This window comes from Anser cygnoides, chromosome 6 (genome assembly GCF_040182565.1).
Source record: "Anser cygnoides isolate HZ-2024a breed goose chromosome 6, Taihu_goose_T2T_genome, whole genome shotgun sequence".
In the NCBI taxonomy this organism is placed as follows: domain Eukaryota; kingdom Metazoa; phylum Chordata; class Aves; order Anseriformes; family Anatidae; genus Anser; species Anser cygnoides.
This window is the reverse complement of record NC_089878.1, coordinates 114,341-136,978: the sequence shown is the minus strand read 5'-3', so window position 1 is coordinate 136,978 and position 22,638 is coordinate 114,341. Positions and strand designations below refer to the sequence as shown.

Below are 22,638 nucleotides of genomic sequence, written 5' to 3'. Positions count from 1 at the left end.
GCGCGGTGCACTGGGCACGAACTCGCGGACAACATCTGTACTCAGTGTGATGCCTACAGACAATCCTTTACTGTTGGGACCTGCATATTTTTCTGTGCCTTCAACACAAACCCTTTGGTACAACTAGTTCCCTACGTAGCTGCCAGTTCACCACTCAGTTGCACTTCTGAAGAGGAAAAGCTATTTCCCTCTAACGTAGGAGCACATACTCTAAATGCAAGCTTCACTCAGCTGGTCATTTACTGCAGGACAAGATTTGAAAACTGTTGTGGAGATTCTGTTGGGTTTTCTGCTTACAGAAAAATTAAGTGCCAAATCGCCCTCTACTCCGCTTTGTAGTGCTGCATTTAATGGAGATTCAAAGAATTTCATTTGCTCCTCCGTTTATGGACAACGAGCTGAAGGAACAGGTACAGCACATTAGCCTGGAATGCCTTCCCTCCCAACCAAAGTAAACTGGAGCTGTAACTAACACAAGCAGAAACAAGGCTTCCACGTTTTCAGCTGAATAAAGTTCCAACAAAATCATCCTCTGGGATTTGAAGCTTACTTCAAATTACATGCCAACAGCTCTTTTCCCTGAAAGGTCTTGCCCAGTTCTTACGTCATAGTAAAGTGTATACCTATAAAATTTACAGTTAACGTCTTCTCTTAGTTTGTCCAATTTTTGCATTATCGCTCAGCTGTGTGCTCATTTATAAGCTGATGCATGTATACAAGCTGCTGCTCAAGTCCTACGTCTTGTTTGCAATTCTTCGTTTCCTTGTTGCCAGCATATTGTAAAGCGGATCCCTGCTGCTACTCGCTCTAGAAGAAAAGGAATCATCGGTTTGGTTACCAAATACCCGCTTCTGGAAACCAGAAGTGTTTTGGTCTCTCTTCCCTTCGAATGACTCCACACCTCTCATCAGATAATGGATTGCTGACCTAGAATCAGAGAACATCCCAAGGTGGAAAGGGCTCACAATAATGAGCGAGTCCAACTCCTGGCTCCACACAGGACCACCCCAAAAGCAGAGCCTATGTCTGAGAGCATTGTTCAAACACTTCTGGACCCCCGTCAGGCTCGGTGCCACGACCACTGCCCTGGGCAGCTGTCCCAGTGCCCGAGCGCCCTCTCAGGGCAGCACCTGAGGCGCACGGGGCTCGGCGGGGCGGCCCGGGAGGGGAGGAGGACGGCGGGGCGAAGCGGCCGCTCCCTCAGAGCCGTCTCCCCGCCGCCTCGCCCGCACGTCGGGGCTTTTTCGTGTCGGGGCTTTTTCGTGTCGCGCCCTCGGGCTCTCGCCGCGGGCGACATGCCGCTCCCCAGCGCGGACAGCTTGCGCGCGGGGCCTGCCCGCGGCGGCGGCGGGAGGGAAACCCCAACCGCAAAGCCGTCCCGGCAGGGAGAGCTCGGGGTGCGGGCCGGTCCGGCACCGACAGTAAAGACACGCCGGAGGAAACGCTCTGCTTTTAGCCGTGAGCACCGCGGCCAGGTTGAAAAGGCGTCACGCTGGAGCTCCGAGTTGGGCGGCGTTCCGAGGCCGTTGTGGCAGTTGTGGAGACGGCCTCGGCTGAGGTGGCGGCTGCTGTCGCTGCTGTCCCCTCTGTCCCCGCTGTTGCCGCTGTTCCCGGCGCCTGGAGACCCCCGGCAGCCCCCTGTGACAGGACCTGTGGCCCCGGGGAGCAGGTCCTGTGGCCCCCTGTGCCCGCCGCCTCGTCGGCCATCCCGGCAGCAATCCTGCCAGCACAGAATAGCTCACCGGCTTTACGTGCGTTTCAGGGTAAAGTGACGATTAACTTCTATTTCCTGGCTTGGGTGCTGCTTTATTCTTTAACGGAGCTTCAGGTTTAAAGGTTAAACTCAGTTCTGTCAAGGTTAAACTCAGTTTCGTGAATGGCATCTTGGACAAAATCTTAAGCTGTGATTGACTCTCTGCTTAACAGAGGCCAAACGTGTACCTACTGAGAAGCAGGTCATAGGTGATAAGCCCTCACAAATTAACTTGCTATCACAAAGTGACGCCCAGAAAAAGTGTATTCAAAAGCTAGGCTCATTATAGAATCACAACCAAGCCATCATGACTGGTGCAGTAGACAGTGAGGTAGGGGGTGAGCCCTGGAAAGACAGAAGTAAAGTAGCAGCGAAATGCAGGTACCTTTGTGCACACGAAGCAGAAAAGCGCAGGCAGTAAAGTAATAGTGCTCCATTACTAGCGTGAGCAACAATTATATATAAATCGCAACCATTATCTATTAGATAATAGGTAATAATTAATAGATAATTGCAAAGCTCCAAAAATGCAATAAATAACTGATTCCCCTCAGAGAATGTCATTTGCATTTTTATATTAAAAAGACTCCAGAGTTGTAATGGATTAAAATCCTACGAAAGTGAAAGAAATGGCATCAGCCACTAGTTCTGCAGAAGCTAAAAGTAATACTGATAGAGTTTTGATGGAAATTTTTCCTTTGTGTGTTTAGTTTGGGGATTCCTTTTAAATCATTCATACCAGCAAGTTAGTTCTTCAAGGCCGTTTCTTTGAGATTAAGTGACAGGACTTCTACTACTCTTTTCTTCTTGGAATGCTTCTTGGTATTCTTACGTCAGCCAGAACATTTGTCTCTGTCGCAGATGAGAACAATGACCATAGTTAACAAGCCCAAATCTTCAAAGTCTAAAAAGCCATCTTCAAGGCGGTCTGGCAAATCCAAGAAACCGAGTACTAAAAAACTGATGTCACGCACCGCAAACTGGGGCCGGATACCACCTGCAGAAGATTCAAGCCAAGTCTCTGTGGCCCAAGGATGTGGAGGTGCTATTTATTGTAGATCCTCTGAAAAATCTAAGCCTTTTGCCCAAAGAGATCTAAGTAAGTGTGCGCTTTATCCTGCCTCCGTTTTCTTCAAAACAAAAGTAGAAAGTGGTAGTTCTTGCTTGTTGCACTGATAGAGAACAGGACTACTGTGAATAAAGACTTCCAAAGCGATTCTCCTAAGGCAACTGAAGTGACTGACGTTACAGAAATTAATTTTGATATATTTACAGTCGACAGAGAAATGTGGGGAGCATTTTGTAATGCACTGATTCATCCATATCTTTTCTGTTTTGCAAAGAAAAGTGTTTGATTGTTGCTATTCACAGGTTCCATTATTCACAGGTTTTTGAATGTTAAGATTGCTCAGGAAAAGATCTGATATTTGTAGGGGTACCGTCATTCCTAGTTATTTGTTTTTACATTGTCCTTGCATTTATTACCATATAATTTCAAGTCTAAGTTTGTGGTTGAAGTTATAATAAGGAAAAAAGCATATAATAAGGAAGAAATTAAAATGGTTGACTAAACTTTTTTTTCCCAAAACATTGTGTTGACCAGCCAATTTGAAGATGGCGGTATTAAAGGTGTCTGCAATAAGTTTTTCTGTTTTGGATTGTAGCTAGTTCCTCTAGGTGCTCCCGCAGAATAGTATTTTTACTATGCCTATATATACTTTATATATTCACTATACCTATATATACTTAATACCTTTCTTAGAAACAAACAAACAAAATCTCTTTTTAAATATAACTTTCTTGCAGTTGTTAATGATGGAATTGCTCCGCCACAAAGGATTCTTTTTCCACCTGAGAAGATACGTATGGATTGGCAAGAAACACAAAGTGTTGGAGTTGGCCTGTACAATCTTGGCAACACGTGTTTTCTTAATGCTACTCTACAGTGTTTGACCTACACCCCCCCACTTGCCAATTACATGCTTTCTCTTGAGCACAGCCAGTCATGTGAGTACTTTCTAACAGTATTTTAAATCTGTTGGATAGCTGTGAAGGTGAAAGAACAGCAGTGATTCTGTGAGACAAACTTACTTGCCTGATTTTACCTGTAGACGCTGGCTTTGAGCATTGTATTAGCAGTGGGCTCGGAATAGCATATGGAGTGCGTTTAATGCACCATGTGTTTTTTTTGTTTGTTTGTTTGTTTGTTTTTTTAAAAGGATCTTTTCTTGCTTCATGGGAATAATGAAGTGCATTGGACAGTAATGCATTTAATGAACATTTGGCATTTGGGCTATTTGGGCTTCCTGCTGCTAGAAAGGCAATAAAATTTAGGATGTTGGCATCATAGGTCTTTAGTCTGCACAGCCGAGGTTCCATAATGCACTACAATAAATGGTCTGTTCGTTGTTGAACCAATTAAAAAAAAAAAAAAACAAAAAAACCTAGAAAGCAATATGAGCTGTTATGAACACGACTAGATTTTTTTGTGGGACTGTATTAAAATCTAGACTGATTTTGTCCTAAATAAAATGTTGTACTATAAAGTAAATGTTGTACTAAACCTGTATGCTTTTTAGGCTGGTATCTTTGTATCGATACCTAGAAATTTAACTGTTTTCTTCCTGTATATAGAAATCGTTTCAGTTAAGAATCCTGTTGAAAAAAGGAGGGCAGAAGTACTATTACATACATTACTGTAATTTTTCCTTTTTCCCAAAGGACTCGTAGCTCTGTATCATGAAGCTCACCTGACAGCACTGTGCTGAAAATAACCCACGTTCTCTTAATGCTGTATCATCAAGGTCAAATATTCTTTCCTCATACATTTTGCAACCTGTGGAGTTCACATTCCTGTCAGCCTTTACAAACGTGACTTTGCAGTAGTCTTTTAGATTTCTCATCACAAAATGCACTTGAATACAGGCTTAATGGATATTTTTATTCTATAAAGTTGTGTGAAATGAAATGTTAGGAGACTGTTGGGACAAGGAGAGTGGATATTGTATCTATAGTTTAAATGTTACTTATATGTTTGTTTGTAGTTATGTCTGTTTCGCTAGACTGGGATGCTTTCTTCTTTCACTCTTCAGGTCGTGAACAAGATTTTTGCATGATGTGCACGATGGAGACTCACATTAACCAGGCCCTGCTTTGCACTGTTGATGCCATCGAGCCTACGCGTGTTATCAATAATCTCAGTCGTAAGTGGCTTCAGATGTGTTTCTTTTTCAGCATCTTGTAATCTTCAAATAATTATTTGATGTGTATAAATGGTTTTAACACTGTAAAGAAGAGAGATTTTAGAAACAGGAGAATTACTTCATTTTTAAATGAGGTGAATACTATCATCTTCTTATTTAGGAATAGGACAACATTTCCGTTTTGGCAGTCAAGAAGACGCACACGAGTTCTTGCGCTATACTGTTGATGCTATGCAGGAAGCGTGCTTGAATGGAAGCACCAAGTAAGCATAAACAAATTCACTTTTATACGTTCTCTAGCACCTTTTAGGCCTTTATTTACTATCAAAACTGAAAGTCTAGGTCATCCTTGGTTTTCATAAAACTCTTTGAAGAGTTAACTGTGTGCCTTAAATCTTCTGAGGTCTGATTATAATTTATTTCCAGATTGGACAGATCTTCTCAAGCTACCACCATCATTCATCAAATATTTGGAGGATTTCTAAGATCAAGAGGTACTTTTAAAAATATTCCTGTCCTTAGAACTGATCTGTGTCTTTTGTCGGTAGTAAAGCAGTCTGTAGTTTGTCTGAAGTAGTATCTATCGACAACTTGAATGTGGACAGTTAGTCTCCTTCACGTGTTGTTAAGCATTTATATTTTGCTTCCAGTGAAGTGCTTGAATTGCAAAGCAGTTTCGGATACGTATGAGGCATTTCTTGATATCACTTTGGATGTAAAGGTAGGAGGTTTTGTAAATATAATTCATGATGTTTAAGTACATGTATAACTTTCTAAATTAAACTTGTTTAACTTAAAAAACCAAACCACGTACAATGTTAAAATATAAGAGCTTGGTGGTGGTTAGAAAGTGGATTGGACTTTGTCCTTCTGTGGAACCCCTGTAAATAGTCTCCACGTCTGCATTGGGTTTAAGGGGAAAGAATTTTATTGCTGCGCAAAGTATAATACTGTCACACTTCTTTGTTGTTCTACCTCAATATACGTCTAATTGTTAGACTGTTGGATTTGTTGCCAGTATTGATGACAAAGCACACTATAGATGCTGTCTGCGTTACTGGAAAATGATTTGTTTCAAAGTAGAATGACTTCCAGGTGAGGTAAACGCTGAGCATGCTCTTTCTGCCTCCTTCTTGACAGTGCTCATAGTAGATCGCTTAAGTATGTGTTAGTCAGGTTCTCTTATAAACTCCTAGTGCGTCTCTGGAATTTTGAATTTACAGTGACTTTACGCTCTTCTCTCTCGCTCCTCTAGGCGGTTTCATCTGTTACCAGAGCTCTAGAACTATTTGTGAAACCTGAAGAGCTGGATGGAGAGAATTGCTATAAATGTAGCGAGTAAGATTATTACTAATTATGTCTTAATACTAGATATTAGTTTTATATATTACATGACTTAGAGCGTAAGTTATCCTTTAACTTCATTTAGAAATAAGGAGACGCAGCATTGTTGTTGTTGTTGTTGCTTCATTTTCTAGTAGTGGTGAGCTGAAGCAAGGAGCTATGGAGAATGATTTGGAGTGGAAGGCAGCAGCAGGTTCCTACAGGTCCTAGCGTTCACTGTGAAACAAAGTTAGATTGAGTGTCAGGGAATGTGAGCTGGCTCTGTGGTAATGAATGTTAGCAGCCTGTGCTGGCTCACTAAACAGCGTCTTGCACAGCTCTTGAACTGTGAAACCTGTCGATGTGGACTAATGTCCGAAATGAGCTCCCTTAAGCCTAACCCGTGCACAGGGAAAGCCTGTTGAGTTCAGGCGCTCTCTGTGCTGATCAATATGTAAGATGTTTCTACGTATGTGAGAAACAATTGAACATTTGCATAAGATGGTTTGGCAAAACAAGTTGTTAGTCAAACATCCCCTCAGAAAAGCACAGAGTGCCCGGCTCAGTTCTGTAGAATTCATGCCTGACCCCTCTAAATGAAAAATGCAGTATCCACTTCTTGTTGTTGGATACTAAGGAAATTAGGGTGTCGAATCAAGAGCGTCCAATAGGTTATTAAAGCAATTTAATCCCAGGTTCGTCTTGGCCTGCGGATCCTAGAAAGCAACATGCAGCGTATTCAGGATTCTCATAAGTGATGTCTGAGGAAGAGAAAGAACTGTAATAGCACCTCACATCTGAATTGCATGGTCCTTCCTTAATGTGCTCTTTGAGGTGTGATCGGTTCAGTCACACTTAAAGCCAGAATTTTCCGTCTTTTTGTGAGCTTAAAAGGAAAGGCCTTGCACATGTACAGTACTTTTTCCATTGCTGATAACTGTTATTAGTCTTATATATAACTCATTTTTACTATTTTTTGTTTATATTTTATAACTCCCTGGTAATACGCTTTCGTGAGAGATTCCTGTTCCCGCTATGCTCTGAGTTGTTGGTAAAACTTACCTTCTTCTCTGTATTAACAAACGTGACATGCAGTGCATGGGTTTATGAAAAGAAAAAACCAAACACATGATGCAAGTAAATATCATTCAAATAGCATAAGCATGCGTGAGACATTAAAAGGAGTTTGTTTTGGGGGCGAAAAAGAAGATGCTTTCAAACACTTGTCTCTGCTTGTTTTTAAGGTGTAAAAAGATGGTTCCTGCATCCAAGAGATTTACCATACACCGTTCTTCCAACGTTCTCACAATATCACTGAAAAGATTTGCAGATTTCACAGGTGGAAAGATCAACAAGGTATATTTCCCGCTGTAATGCAACTTTGTCATCATGTAATGGGACATCCCCCAAAGCTGAAAGTTGTTAATATTTTCAGACAATAATTGTAGACTAACGACTACGGCTTATTCTTTCTCTTAATATCAGTAAAGTTCCTGCTTGACAAGAAGCATATACTTTCCTCTGAGAAGGCTAATTCATCAGAAAACAGTTGTCTGCAACTTCTAGTATTAAACGTTGCTTATGGGAAGACTTATTTTTAGTGAATCAAGAGATATATTCATATAATTCCAGTCTCTGTTTTTTGGAAGTGTTTTTCTCTGGCTAGTCCGCGAAGTACTCTGATATAATTTTTCTATCTTCTTGGTCTCTCTTTAGGAAGTAAAATATCCTGAGTATTTGGACCTCCGAGCCTACATGTCTCAATCAAGTGGAGAACCACTCATCTATGCCTTATATGCGGTGCTGGTGCATCATGGTATCAACTGTCGCTCAGGACACTATGTATGCTACATAAAGGTAGAAGTCAACATCATTTCTAACAGGGTAAAGGTTGTGCTGGCAAACCAGTTCAAGTGTTACTAGTAGTACTGTTTCTAGGGAAAAAGATTTCATTATATGTTTATTTGACACGTGTGTATTTTATTGCTATCTGTGATTTCATTTGGAAAACATGCAATTCATCTGAAGATATCGTTGTCTTTATTTGCAGGCTGGTAATGGACTTTGGTATCAGATGAATGATGCAAAAGTAGTCCGTACTGACATTAAAAGAGTTCTTGGTCAGCAAGCTTACTTACTTTTTTATATCAGGTAATAACAAGTATTCAAATGTGTTCAGAAGAGATTTACTCTCCTGTTATTGATACTTTTCTTTTTGCAAGTGTTTTTCTTTCTCTCCCAGGAAAAGATGATTATTTCTCTAATTCAGTTCTGTCTAACCTGAAATTCTCTGTCATTTATTATCTTTTGTTGCTTGGCCTTAAACTGCAGCACTTGTGTAAATTGCTGTATATGTGTTATCTGTAGCTGGCTAATTTAGAGAAGGAGAGAAATGAAGGCCATCTGTGGTGTAAGAATGAATTATTGCTCTGAAAGTGATAGTCATAGTAGGAAGACTGTTACCTACTTTTCAGTTTGTAGTCTTGGCTAAGTCTTCTGTAGAGAAGGCTTCCATATCATATGAACTGTTCCTATAAAATTATAGGATGGGATTTAATCCAAGAGTAGGCCGAAAGAAAAACTAAACTGAGATCACTGCTCTTTTCTGAAGGCGCTATGATTTGACGCTCGGAGAACGTGCTTTTTACTTAGCAGCACCGTCTTATCCCTGTTCATTCCCCCCTGGTCAGCGGGGGGCTAACAGTAAGCAGGCTGGATTTCTGGGACCACGACTTCCTCCTCATATGATTAAGGTAATTTAGGGAAGCGGGAGGGCAGATAATGGCACCAAACGGACAGTGGGTTTGGGGTTTGGTGTGGGGTTTTTTGTTTGGTTTTTGGCATCTTTGTTTTGTTTTCCTTCCCACGCTGCAGCTGTCTTCACAGCCCTCATGCTACAGCCAGAGTCATTCAAACAGTGGTTACTGCTGAATTGCGCAGCCATGCGACTCCATTGTTTATACCTCCTAGACAGCTTTGTAAAGCACAGAGAGCTACGCTCTTTGACAATTTAAGTAGAGTGTACTAATCCTCGAATCATTTAAAAGAGGACTTGTTTTTCCTATCGACGTCACTTTAGCTAAGACAGGGAAACCAAATTGTCTTATTCCTGAGCACCAGAACAATTATTCCAGGCTTTTTGGGGTATGTTTAAAGGGGAAACTAAATATATTTGGGAATAGCTTTAGGCAATGTTAAGTTGTTTGGATGGTTTTCAAAAATGATGTTAATTTGATATCAATATGCAGTAAACCAAAAGCAGGAATTAAATACACTTATGGGACTTGCATTTATCTTTTAAGGGCAGTGTTTTTTGCTTTTTAGGTGTTAAGACCATTTGTAGAAATACTTAGTAGGAGAATGACATGTTTAAAAATGTTAAATGGAGTGTTTCCATTAACCCGTCTTGCAATTTCTTCTTTTTAAATACAGAATTCAAGTCGTTTAAATGGAAATGGATCCATAAAAGAGGATGCAAATACCACTGGTGTCACCCTAAAAAGGCCATCTTCAGCACCACCAATGGCCTGTGTTCAAGAACAGCCGATTACCAGGCCTTCAATTACTGATACGTCAAAAAACCAGAAGATCACCATCAGTATTCACAATAAATTGCCTGCTCGTCAGACTGTGTCACAGCCTGACTGTCTTAGCAGTGCTGTGGAGGATGAAGATCTCTACAAGGCTGTTCCTTCATCCACAATCACAAATTCGGTAAAGCAAATGAAGCAAATACAAATACAAAAAAAAAAAAAAAAAGAGTTTCTGCTGAAATTTTTGTGGAGCCAAAGGTGAATGGAAATCCTAAACTCAGCTCTGATAACACAGTCCCTTACGGTGCAGAATCTTCAGGAAAATCTGAGGAGGAGTCAAAGGGCTTATTTAAAAGGAATTGCAATGCAATGTGGAATTTTGGTTGGAAAGGTAGTCCGTACATTGCAGAATTCCCATTCTTCCTGTCAGAATGCTGATGAAGGAAGATCCCAGCATGAGCTGCCAAACACTGATTCACTGAATGGTGCTATTAGTTTAGTTCATGAATCTAAAGAAAACGGACTGAAACTTGATGATTCCACTTGCCAAGTTGAACCTGTTAAACCTTGTGAGATGTTCTTTTCTAAAACAAACGGATTGCTTGAAACATAGTAGTTTGCTCCATCGAGAATTTCTCACCCACGATGTATTCGGGAGTGTTTATCATGTTCCTAATTCAGGCGAAATGCTGAGAAAACACAGCACAAATTTGATCGTAACCCTTTGTGATACTATGCCATTAGAATTTGCAGAGCTGAGCTGACATTAGAACTTGTCAGCTTAAGCTGAGCTGAGATAAAAATTCTTAAGTTTCATAAAGTAGATTTTGGGAGGTGAGTTGGCGTTATCTTTGAAGTGTAGATAATGCATACAACACAAAGCGATCTTGCTTAGCATTTAATGTAGAAATTCTGAGAAGACTAGTCCTCAGCACAAATGGTATTTTTTCTGTCTGCTGACTTGTGCGTTTTAGTTGCAGATGCCTGGAGCTATGCCTCCAGTCCCTCGAGAAGTCATCATGGAATCCCTCACGGCCAGCCAGCTGAACAGCTTGTCAGAGGAAATAAGGTAAAATGAGCACAGTCTGATTAAGACAAGATTTTATGGAAGTTCATTGCGGTTTTATCTGTCTACTAATACTATTTAATGGAAGGATTTAAATCAGTAGAATTCCGTACTGTATGGCCAGTGTTGCGAACAGAACTAATGATCGACACTGTGCATAGCACTCTGATGCAGGCTGGTGCCTCGCGGAGAACTTGTGTTTCTTCATAGAATGTTTTTCCGTTTTTCTCCATTATCTGGAGAAACATTGGCTGTTCCCCCGTCGCCCCCACCCCTTTTTTCTCAGAGCAGCAGGTGGAGGGAGACGGAAACGTGTTTTTATTTTGTGCAGTGTCCCGGGACCTCCGAAATCTACTGAGAATGATGAATACCTTGAACAGTACCAATGTGATGACCGTGGAGACAAGGAGAAACCAAGAAGATCAAAAGAACATGAACTGATTTCAGAAGAAAATGTTTTCTACATCAAAGAGTCTTCTGAGACTGGTGAGAAATTGCGGCAAACTTCCCCTCTAAAGTCTGACAGTGAATGTAGTTCTAAAAACCTTTCCTCCTTAGCTGTTACAGATAGATGCCAAGATACAAAGGACGAGACTAAAAAATCTGACAAAGAGCGTTACCAGAGAAAGAGGGAACATTCTCCTACTGAAGAGAAGGAGAGTCAAAAAGATGGTCATTCCATCAAGAGAAGGTGCTCTCGGAGTGTGGAAGTTGTTAAGCAAAAGTGTCACAAGCAGGAGTATTGGGAGGGAAGCAGGTACAGATCTTCCCATAGTGAAAGGAACAGCCCTGATAATGGCAGAAGACCAGTAAAATATTCAAAGTACAGATCTCGAAGCAGAGGAAGATCAGAACAAGATAGCGCTAGATATTACCATTCCAAAGGGGAAAGAAGTTGGAGCAGAGAAAGATACTATCAAGATGAACCACGGAAATGGGAAAAATGTAGCTATTACAAGGATTACTATTCACCTCATGCAGCAGGAGACAGTAGAGAGAGAAAGTTCTCTCACGGTGATAAAGACTTTGACAAATTGACTCAGACTTACTCCAGCAGGTCACATAAGCGTTATCATTACAAAAGCAGATGGCCTCACGGTTCCCTCTTGAGAGAGGAAGATGTACATCACTTTAGCACACCCAGAGCAGACTCACATCGTTGCTCAGTAGCTCAGCAACATTCTGGAAAACATTCGCGTGAGAGACATGCACTTCCACCTGTGTCAGCTCATTTGGAGAACTGTCGCCAGAAAAAGGCAAAAGAAGGAAACAGAAAAAGACAATATACTCGTGCAGAAGGTAGTGAAAGTGAAATAGAAAGGCAACGCAGAAAGGTAGAAAAGGAGCTTTTAGGTGGTGAAAACATGAAAAAATATAAGAAGTTCTAGAAGAAAAAGAAGTCTGAAGATAAACAGGGAGAGAAGGATTCCAAGTAAGCAGGGATTCCAGCCTAATCAGCATTTTTTTTCCTAATTCTTTTCTGGGTGCTTCTCATGTTTTGTTTTTTTTTTCATAGTTTCTGAGTTATTTAGATAGCATAATCTGGCTGGGGATCATGACTGGGGATCATTAGGTTGATCAGTGAAGACAGGAAAGGTATTGCTGAATTGTGTCAGAGCACTAGCTTTGGACCACGTAGTTCGAATCACATCTGCACACCATTCTGGATTAGGTTAAAATATTTTTTTTTTTTTACTTGCACATATTCCAGAGCTAACCATTGTTAATGATCTGTGTACCAACCAGGACCTATGGTCCTTCAATCTGAGGGCTTAAGTTTGCTGCATCTAAAGGAAGTTACATGTGCACAAAGTACCACAAAATAGCTGACATGCGGCAAATCATCGCCTGTGGTAAAATAAATAAAGTTTCCTGTATGCAACAAGTGCCACATCTTTTTTTCTCTTTTTAACTTGCATGTTTCTTTCAGACTTTATGATTTGTATTTCTCTGCGCTCCACTTTGACAATGCCAATCGCAAGCGTAACAAAAAGAAGAAAAAGGAGAAACATCAGGAAAGTGAAAGGCTTCTTGGAACACTTAGATCCTCGTTTCCAGAAGAAAACCCGGGAGAAGAAGGAAGAATCCCATCCTCCAGATGGCTCTTTATGAGAGCAATGCAGAAGTGAGGGCAGTAAACAACCTCACAAGGAAGGGAAGCCTTCCAGTGCAGGTGAAAGGAAGAAACATCGCATCCAGCGAGTATATTAAAGGTAAGCGGCTGCAGCATGTTTATGGGATTCCTTTTAGATTAATCTAGAGATTATCTAAAACAGTCTTTAAATGCTTGATGACTGAACAGTCTGCTGGATATTAAAATATGTTTTGAAAAATATGTTTCAAATGTTGTTTTTTCAGCTGTGTGGGGAGAACAAATACAGTGGCTATGAATATTTTGGCTATTATTCAGAACAGCATGTGGAGGGATATGTAAACTATGTAATATGTAAAAATATGTACTATGTAAAAATCCTGCTTTTTTTCTCCTTTTTGTTTTTTTTTTTGTCTTTTTCTTTTTTTCCCTGCTATTATAGGTTTAAGAATATAGAGGAATGCGCTGATGGAAGCCATGTAAAGAGTCTCCAAATTTGCATTGGGTTTAAGCGGAAAGAATTTTATGTCTGCACAAATTATGATACTGTCAAAACTTCTTTGTTGTTCTACCTCAATATACATCTAATTGTTAGACTGCTGGATTTGTTGCCAGTATTGATGACAAAGCACACTATAGATGCTGTCTGCGTTACTGGAAAATGATTTGTTTCAAAGTAAAATGACTTCCAGGTGAGGTAAACGCTGAGCATGCTCTTTCTGCCTCCTTCTTGACAGTGCTCATAGTAGATCGCTTAAGTATGTATTAGTCAGGTTCTCTTATAAACTCCTAGTGCGTCTCTGGAATTTTGAATTTACAGTGACTTTACGCTCTTCTCTCTCGCTCCTCTAGGCGGTTTCATCTGTTACCAGAGCTCTAGAACTATTTGTGAAACCTGAAGAGCTGGATGGAGAGAATTGCTACAAATGTAGCGAGTGAGATTATTAACTAATTATGTCTTAATGCTAGATATTAGTTTTATGTATTGCATGACTTAGAGCATAAGTTATCTTTTAACTTCATTTAGAAATAAGGAGACGCAGCTTCGTTGTTGTTGTTGTTGCTTCATTTTGTTTAAACAACTGGTGCACGGAAATAATCCCAAACTTGAAAACGTTACATCTGTTTTGGAAATCTAAGAAGAGTGGCTATTAGCTGATATTGGACTTTTCTCGTAGCATTGTCTGCACCATGGCTTGTCAAGCTTCCTAGGCGTGTAGCTGCATGCTGAAATATTCATATTGGCAGAAGTGAAAAGACATGCCCAGTAAGTAGAGGTGAGCTGAAGCAAGGAGCTGTGGAGAATGATTTGGAGTGGAAGGCAGCAGCAGGTTGCTGCAGGTCCTAGCGTTCACTGTGAAACAAAGTTAGATTGAGTGTCAGGGAATGTGAGCTGGCTCTGTGGTAATGAATGTTAGCAGCCTGTGCTGGCTCACTAAACAGCGTCTTGCACAGCTCTTGAACTGTGAAACCTGTCGATGTGGACTAATGTCCGAAATGAGCTCCCTTAAGCCTAACCCGTGCACAGGGAAAGCCTGTTGAGTTCAGGCGCTCTCTGTGCTGATCAATATGTAAGATGTTTCTACGTATGTGAGAAACAATTGAACATTTGCATAAGATGGTTTGGCAAAACAAGCTGTTAGTCAAACATCCCCTCAGAAAAGCACAGAGTGCCCGGCTCAGTTCTGTAGGATTCATGCCTGACCCCTCTAAATGAAAAATGCAGTATCCACTTCTTGTTGTTGGATACTAAGGAAATTAAGGTGTCGAATCAAGAGCGTCCAATAGGTTATTAAAGCAATTTAATCCCAGGTTCGTCTTAGCCTGCGGATCCTAGAAAGCAACATGCAGCGTATTCAGGATTCTCATAAGTGATGTCTGAGGAAGAGAAAGAACTGTAATAGCACCTCACATCTGAATTGCATGGTCCTTCCTTAACGTGCTCTTTGAGGTGTGATCGGTTCAGTCACACTTAAAGCCAGAATTTTCTGTCTTTTTGTGAGCTTAAAAGGAAAGGCCTTGCACATGTACGGTACTTTTTCCATTGCTGATAACTGTTATTAGTCTTATATATAACTCATTTTTACTATTTTTTGTTTATATTTTATAACTCCCTGGTAATATGCTTTCGTGAGAGATTCCTGTTCCCGCTGTGCTCTGAGTTGTTGGTAAAACTTACCTTCTTCTCTGTATTAACAAACGTGACATGCAGTGCATGGGTTTATGGAAAGAAAAAACCAAACACATGATGCAAGTAAATATCATTCAAATAGCATAAGCATGCGTGAGACATTAAAAGGAGTTTGTTTTGGGGGCGAAAAAGAAGATGCTTTCAAACACTTGTCTCTGCTTGTTTTTAAGGTGTAAAAAGATGGTTCCTGCATCCAAGAGATTTACCATACACCGTTCTTCCAACGTTCTCACAATATCACTGAAAAGATTTGCAGATTTCACAGGTGGAAAGATCAACAAGGTATATTAAGAATATACCTTAAGAATATAGAGAAATGGTCTGCTTTTATTTTCATTTTCTCTTTTTTTCATTTTTCTCTTAATATCAGTAAAGTTCCTGCTTGACAAGAAGCATATACTTTCCTCTGAGAAGGCTAATTCATCAGGAAACAGTTGTCTGCAACTTCTAGTATTAAACATTGCTTATGGGAAGACTTATTTTTAGTGAATCAAGAAATATATTCATATAATTCCAGTCTCTGTTTTTTGGAAGTGTTTTTCTCTGGCTAGTCCGCGAAGTACTCTGATATAATTTTTCTATCTTCTTGGTCTCTCTTTAGGAGGTAAAATATCCTGAGTATTTGGACCTCTGAGCCTACATGTCTCAGTCAAGTGGAGAACCACTCCTCTACGCCTTATATGCGGTGCTGGTGCATCATGGAATCAACTGTCGCACAGGACACTATGTATGCTACATGAAGGTAGAAGTCAACATCATTTCTAACAGGGTAAAAGGTTGTGCTGGCAAACCAGTTCAAGTGTTACTAGTAGTACTGTTTCTAGGCAAAAAGATTTTCTGAAATAACCCCAAACTTGAAAATGGGATCTTGTATAAAATCTTAAGCTGTGATTGACTCTCTGCTTAAGAGAGGCCAAACGTGTACCTACTGAGAAGCTAGGTGATAAGTGTTTTTGTACACTTATAAGTGGTCATTTTGTAAAGAGACTGCTGAAAAATCTGAACAGTGCTGCTGCAGAACTCTGAATGGGGGGCTAGCAACTGTCTTAACTGATCTGGAATCTTGAGTTTACTTTTCAGTGGACAGGAGGAGAGTCTCTCAAGGCAAACAGAGAGAGAAATAACACCCGATACTCATGTCAACATAAATTTATGCTCAGAGTGTAGGTGTAGGAACAGCGTCGGTATGTATATGGAACATCGGGAGAGGAAACTATATCGGTATTTACAGCTTTTCTACTTCCTTGTCAGAGAGACGTTGTCTCCAAATTAGAAATTGATGTATTTTGAATAAGGGCTGGTGGATCGGATTTATTCTTACTAGTGTTAATATTTGCTCTTGATTAGTACTTAATATCTGGTAACGCATCAATCAATCGTCAAAAATAAACTTAAAAATGTGTAAGGCTTATCTCGTTGGTCGATACAAAGACCAAGGTCTTTTCTCTTTTCTCTTTTTTTTTTTTTCCCAGTATTGTTTTTCTGTTTTCCTTCTCACTGCAGTCTTGATTTTGTTTCTTGTCCCTTAAGTATGTTTTCAATGTGTTGTTGAAACATTTTCCCTTTCAATGCAAAAAAAGGAGCTGTCACTGGTGTCTGCAAGTTGAAGACTGGAGCTTATCTGAAAATCACTGAGCCCAAGAGCTGTCACCTTAGTCTTCCAATAGGACAAGGATGTCTTCGTTTTCTCAGTTAAATGCATTTTTCAGGTTTGTGTATTATTTTCTCAGGAATGGAAAGTGTGCGCACAATTTGCCAGTTGTGGGACTAGGAGTTCTCTTATTTCCTGTGCTTTGTTTAACCTGTCTTAAGTTTAATGGATAGCAATCAAGGTGTACTAGAAATCTGAAAACACTTTATGCTTTGTTCTCTCAGTCATTTTGGTATAACAAACTAGCTTATGGTTTAAACCCTCCATTAGGTTAGCATTTTCCCTAAACGTAACAAGTCCCTGTGTGCTACAGGAAGACAGTAACAAAAAATTAAGTATAGATATTCATCCTGCCATTATTCAGCTTCTGCCTATGGACAGACAATTACACTTATTTAAAGCGGTATCCTCTTGAAACCTAATCAGCATGTTAGAAAGCACTTAGTTATCGGCTTTTGTCCTGGAGGGCTGAGGTTTGTTTTGTTTTGTTTTACATTCAGCATTTCCTTTTCTAGCTTCCATTCCCCTGTTGTTTTGCATGAGGAAAACATGCAGCTTTACAAAGTAGAACGGAAAGAGATGCTTTTCAGTCTAACTTTTCAGTTTTTTGTAGGAGTTTTAAATGTGGTAGGTGCAAAACAGCATAAGTACTGCTGCCAAAGTTATATTCAAACAAGTATTTCTTGGAGAAGCAGAAGAAGCCCAGGGAGAAATAAATTTACAAACATGCTCTTCATGCTCTCCTTTCCCAAGATTTCTCTGAGATATATCCCATAGTCTGTGGGTTTTGAGGTATGTGGTTCCCAGGAGTGAAAAGGAGGGCCAAACAGCTCTCCTCTCGGATCTCCACGTGCCAGGGCTTTAGTGTACTGCCACTTATGGCTCCGCTTTTCACCTGGAAAAAGCGACCTCATGCTGTAAACTGAGGAGCCCTGCAATTGTTCTACTTGGGTTTTTTTTGTTTTTTTTTTTTTTCCCCCTGCTCGTATAGGCTTAGAAATGTGCTGATGAAACAATAAAAAAGCCAGCTTGGTACATCTCCTTACAAAAAAATAAGTACAAACTTGAGCTCCTGATCGGCTTCATGCTGAACTCTGTGCTGTTCTTGTCGTAATCTTGGTCTCTCAGTAGATAATATGGTTTAATTACGAATAGAATCATGTGATGAAGAAGATCTCACACTGCAACAAATTCAGCATCTCAAATGAAATTTTACATTTTCCGTGATTTTCTTTCTGAGCAGAAGTGTGTAGTATTAAATATATATATATATATATATCTGTGATGAAGCCACGGTCGCAGTTACTCAGATATCTTAATAAGCACTTGCAGGAAGATAAATTGCTGCATCTTTTAGCATTATTTAATTGTAGGGTTAGAGACATGTTGATTCAACAGTGCTGTAAAGTTTCTAAGAGGTCACTTTGAAAAATACCAGCTAAATTACTGGCAAGACTGCACCCGTTCTTAAAAACAAACAACCCCCCCAAATCATCTGTTTTCCTCTTACAGGTAACTGAAGTAATCCCCGAAGAAGACAGTTCACTATCCAAAGGCAAGTTTTATTTTTAAACATTTTCTACATTTTATACCTAGCCACAACTTAACAACCAGTTAACGGTCGGTGACAATCCTGTTCAGTGTTGAAAATGTCATTCTGGCATAGGAAACAAAGGACTTCATCTTCTTGCTTTACAGCTGAATGTCTTCTACATAATGTTTGGAGAAGTGAAATCTTGCAAGAGGTTTTCAAAAATTCTGCCCCGGTTTGGATGATGAAGTAAATTGCCATAGTCAGTAGATTCTGGCACTGACAAGTTCCTTCAAGCTAAAGAGGGAGTGCGATTGTTGCAAAGCATGACTGTGTTTTGAGACAGGGACGACCACAAGTTTTAATCTTAAAATACGACATGGAGGGGAGGCTGGTTGTTCACACATTCTTGCAAACATTAATACAATCTGTCCCATTATCAAGAACAAAATTAGGGACTGAACGGAGGTCTTTCAAATACCAGTGTTGCAAAAATAGACTTTTTATGCTACTAATGTCAAAAGAATCCTGATTGTACTAAACTGTGTCTCTTCTAGCTGATAAATCAGGAATAGCACAGAAGAAAATGCGTCTGCTCTAATGCTCTTTGGGCTTCGGTGAATTCTCTGGCCAGCAGATGGCGAACTCGCTTATTCTAAACCAGTCAAAAGTATAGGGAGAAAGTAAATGTCTTGCACACATTACACAAGTCCAGGGCATTGGGATCACTGGGCTACATATGAGTGAAAGAGATGTACCCCAACAGTACCCCACTTAGATACGCTGCTTGCAACATAAGCAGGATGGGAGGGCTGTGCAAAGCAATTTTGGTAAATTGAGGAATTCATGTATTTCATCAAGCCTAAAGATACTAATTAGTTTCATGTGGGGGAAGGTCAGTCTTTCAAAGAAAAGAAAAAACATCTCTTAAGCAGGATTTTCTGAATGGTGGAATCTAATCTGAAAAAAGGCCACTTCAGCAGGTTATTTATTTATTTATTTATTTCTTACTGTATTGAACCTCTCAAGTAAGCTAGGAGCAGACTAGGAACAACTGAGGACTTGTTAGAGTGTGCCTTTTCACCTGGACTCATGTTACTTTGAATAAATTAACAAGGATAGCTAGTGATAATTTGTGATTTAAGGAAATTCCAGATACGTGAGAGAAAGAGCAGCGTTAAAGCAGTTAAATTCCTGCTCTCTCTAATAAGTGCTCTCTCTAGCCAGTTTCTGAACGCTTCTGTTCTGTGGCTAGGATTTGGTCAGCTTGACCACAAGATCACTAGTAAAACAAGGATGCCGTCCAGTCAAACCTTCAAATGAATGCAACTTACCTAAGGTCTACCGTTTGCTATCAAAACAGGTAGCTTTGTCCTAATATTCTGTACAGTTGACCAATTTTAGCATGGAACTGAAATGCAGTCAGTTTAATGGGAGGGCTTTGGAAGCTGCCTTCTCCAGTCAGTTCAGCCCTGTAGTCAGAGAGCAGATCAAGCTGTGTGCAGGCTTGTGACTTCTCTCTTTAGAAAGAAAACCACTGAGCCAGACAGTTCCATGTTGAGTATCACAACAGGGAATGACATTTCTTCCCTTTGTCTTTCAGATGCAGAGCTTACTGATGGAAGCCTTCAATACTCAGACTAAACCTACCATCAAAACGGACGACCTTTTTACCATCCAAACCAACCATTTTTCCATCAAACCCAACACCTTGGGTTTTGAAATGAAACTGGTAAGCCACAAGTCTTTATTGAATCTATTTTGCAGTGAAAGGGTTTTCTCTGTAACCTGATCATTTAAACTGTTGTGCTTAAAAGAAGGTCACTTGCAAGAGCGGTTATAATCCATGCTATAAAATTGAATCATCCTCTAGAAAGAAAAAAAAAAGGAGCAATTATCTTGCATGTACTCTTGATAAAGGAGGAGCTACACAATGGTATATAGTTTCACACTTTATTTTTGAGAATGTCCAGGCTTAAGTAACAGCTCTTGATGATAAATGAAAAGATTAATACGCAGTGGATTTACACAGAACATTGCGTTTTTAACAATGATCGATACAGAGTATTTGTCATGCAAATCACCTGTGTACACCAAGAAATACTTATTTCAATATATATCTGTACAGTATTTACATTTTATATTTAAACTCTAACTCGAAACATTTTCCAAGAAAATACAGAAATGGAACTGGTAAGCCACAAGTCTTAATCTGCAGCATTTGGTCTACAACAGACCTGGCTTTTCCAGCAAGCGTATCTACATAGATATGTAACAAATCTTAAAAATAGGCATTGTTTTTATATATGAAGCATTATAAATGCTGCTTGGTTTATAAAGCTTCGGTTTTGTACCCGTTTAAAACTGTTCAAAATGTCAAGTGATTTAGAGCTTACTTTGTCAGAATATTTTAAAATTTAAGTCAGTCCAGGGGAGTTTAACTATTATATACAGTTCTCTCCCTAGATTGCACTGGCAACGGGGCAGCAATTTAATGCTAGAAATAATATACTTCCTGCTACGATCTCCTCAGTTACATGTTACTCTAAATAATTATTTCTGCAGGGTATAAGAACTTCAAATACAGCAAACGAACTCTCAAGGCGTTTCCTTTGTGCTTACAGGTAGACACCGTCGCCTGGCTGGATAAACAGATTTTCTTGAAGGTGTTATTTCAGCATATAAGAATTGATTAAAAAAAAAAAAAAAAAAAGTGCTTCATGGCTTATTGGTTTTGTAATCTCACAGTTCTCCAGGAACACTTGATTTGCTGCATTTCACCATTACACTCGTCAGTAGCACTGATTCTGGTTTATCACTATTTGCATTACAAATCTCCTTGTCCAAAGCCTAAACTGATGTATGCACTGCTTGAAAACAAAACGTGGTTGCAGAGCAGAAGACTCAAGTCATTAGGTTAGCAGCTGCGTAACCATACTGCTTTCCAAACATAAGATGTAGAGCTTATTGAGTTTCTATGAAGAGTTTAAACGGCTCCCATTAAGCAAAGATGTCCCCACACTGCTACTTCCTCTTAAGCAAGGATTCTACCTCCTTTGGCTGAGGCTTGCTCCCTTACATTCGAACATTCATCCAAGTAGCCTGCAATTCCACATTCGTGGGGGAAAGTCTATAGAATAGAAAAGGTTCCTCCAGTCTCTTCCTCTCAGCCTTTTTTTGAAGCATGCAATAAAGCAAAACATTCACAGGCTGACCTTCCATGCAAAACAAGGCAACTTAGTAAGACAGGAACCGCAAAACTGATTGCTCTTTAAAGTTAAAATGAGATTTGAAATAGATCAAGTTAGCAAGTGGTGTTAAGTCTGTAAGTAAGTCTGTTTTTGCCAGTGCAGCACAGTTCCCTATCATGTAGCCAGAGCTGCTTCTGTAGCTCCAAGAAGCAAAACTGCTTTGACAAAATACTGTGTCATGAAAGCATTCGTTGGTGCGGTAGGCACAGCTCAGGTTCAACAACTGAAAGACCATCAGAGTGGGACTGCAGAAAGATCTTTCAGAAGTTCCAAAAAGACATGTGGGGGTGGGAGTTTAGTTGTGTTAGATAACACAATCTTAGATAAAGATTTTGGTCTTAACGTAAAAGTAAGGGCGTCTACCGATTTCTTCAACTCCAACAACTGAAGCACAAGTCTGAAAAATCGCCTTTAAGAATGCAATGAAAATATTTAACTCTTCTGTATGTTCATAGTTTGTTGTCAAGCAAAGGAATGAATGCTGATGCCTTAACTATCTAGGGCTGTAGCTTACAGAAAGACTACACCTTCCTGTTTTTTTCCCTTTAAAAACGTTAAATCCATGTGAAATTATTTGGGGATGTTTTCACATGCAAAGCCTAATGCAACTCGTGCCTAATGCAAGCCCTGTCATCTTCTTCCTTTAGTAGTGTCGCATTAAGGGGTGTAGCCGATTGACCGTTACGGGTGCGGTCGGCTTCAGGGTACTGAACTATCACGGCCACGGATCCACCACCAACGCAGCACGCCCTCGCTCTAGTCGCGTTCAAGGAGAACTGTCACGGCCAGGAACAATGCAATTAAGTGCAGTTTATTACGGCAACAGATACACAGGTCCTTTGGATTGCCAGTGATAAATTCACTGTCTGCAAAAGCAAGCTAGCATGCATGAAATGCACAGGTACACGGCCTAGGTATTAAGATGTTAAAAAGCATAAAGACGCTAGAGATTTCTAAGTTTCCGTGGAGACGCCTGGTATAACCAAGCGTTCAGATCTTACCTCGCAGCATCCCAGTGGGCGGGGGGGGGGAGGGGTGAGAGGC

At 40.1% G+C, this 22,638-nt stretch overlaps 1 protein-coding gene and 1 long non-coding RNA gene across 4 annotated transcripts; both read left to right on the top strand.

Annotated features, from left to right (window-relative positions):
* Positions 1-802: 802 nt before the first annotated feature.
* On the top strand, positions 803-13,905 carry LOC136791080 (ubiquitin carboxyl-terminal hydrolase 42-like). 3 transcript variants are annotated; one of them, XR_010832324.1, is made up of 18 exons: positions 803-1,763; positions 2,591-2,852; positions 3,560-3,760; positions 4,846-4,956; positions 5,117-5,219; positions 5,383-5,450; positions 5,607-5,677; positions 6,212-6,294; positions 7,524-7,635; positions 7,996-8,136; positions 8,330-8,430; positions 8,891-9,032; positions 9,712-9,993; positions 10,787-10,881; positions 11,210-11,364; positions 12,809-13,091; positions 13,413-13,662; positions 13,823-13,905. XR_010832324.1 is itself a non-coding variant. In XM_066999375.1 (17 exons), exons 1-16 carry the CDS (start codon positions 1,023-1,025, stop codon positions 12,264-12,266), a joined length of 3,498 nt encoding a protein of 1,165 aa, XP_066855476.1. In that variant the 5' UTR covers positions 811-1,022; the 3' UTR covers positions 12,267-12,310; positions 12,809-12,881. The 3 variants fall into 3 exon arrangements, 2 of the variants coding, with proteins under 2 accessions (XP_066855476.1, XP_066855475.1); XM_066999375.1 differs by lacking the exons at positions 13,413-13,662; positions 13,823-13,905 and adding an exon at positions 11,437-12,310 and having other exon boundaries at positions 811-1,763; positions 12,809-12,881; XM_066999374.1 differs by lacking the exons at positions 13,413-13,662; positions 13,823-13,905 and having other exon boundaries at positions 811-1,763; positions 11,210-12,310; positions 12,809-12,881.
* A 2,026-nt stretch (positions 13,906-15,931) lies between these two features.
* On the top strand, positions 15,932-22,589 carry LOC136791094 (uncharacterized). Its single transcript, XR_010832336.1, has 4 exons — positions 15,932-16,870; positions 18,325-18,367; positions 19,947-20,075; positions 20,968-22,589. It is a non-coding gene; the product is annotated as an uncharacterized lncRNA (long non-coding RNA).
* The last annotated feature ends 49 nt before the right edge of the window (positions 22,590-22,638 follow it).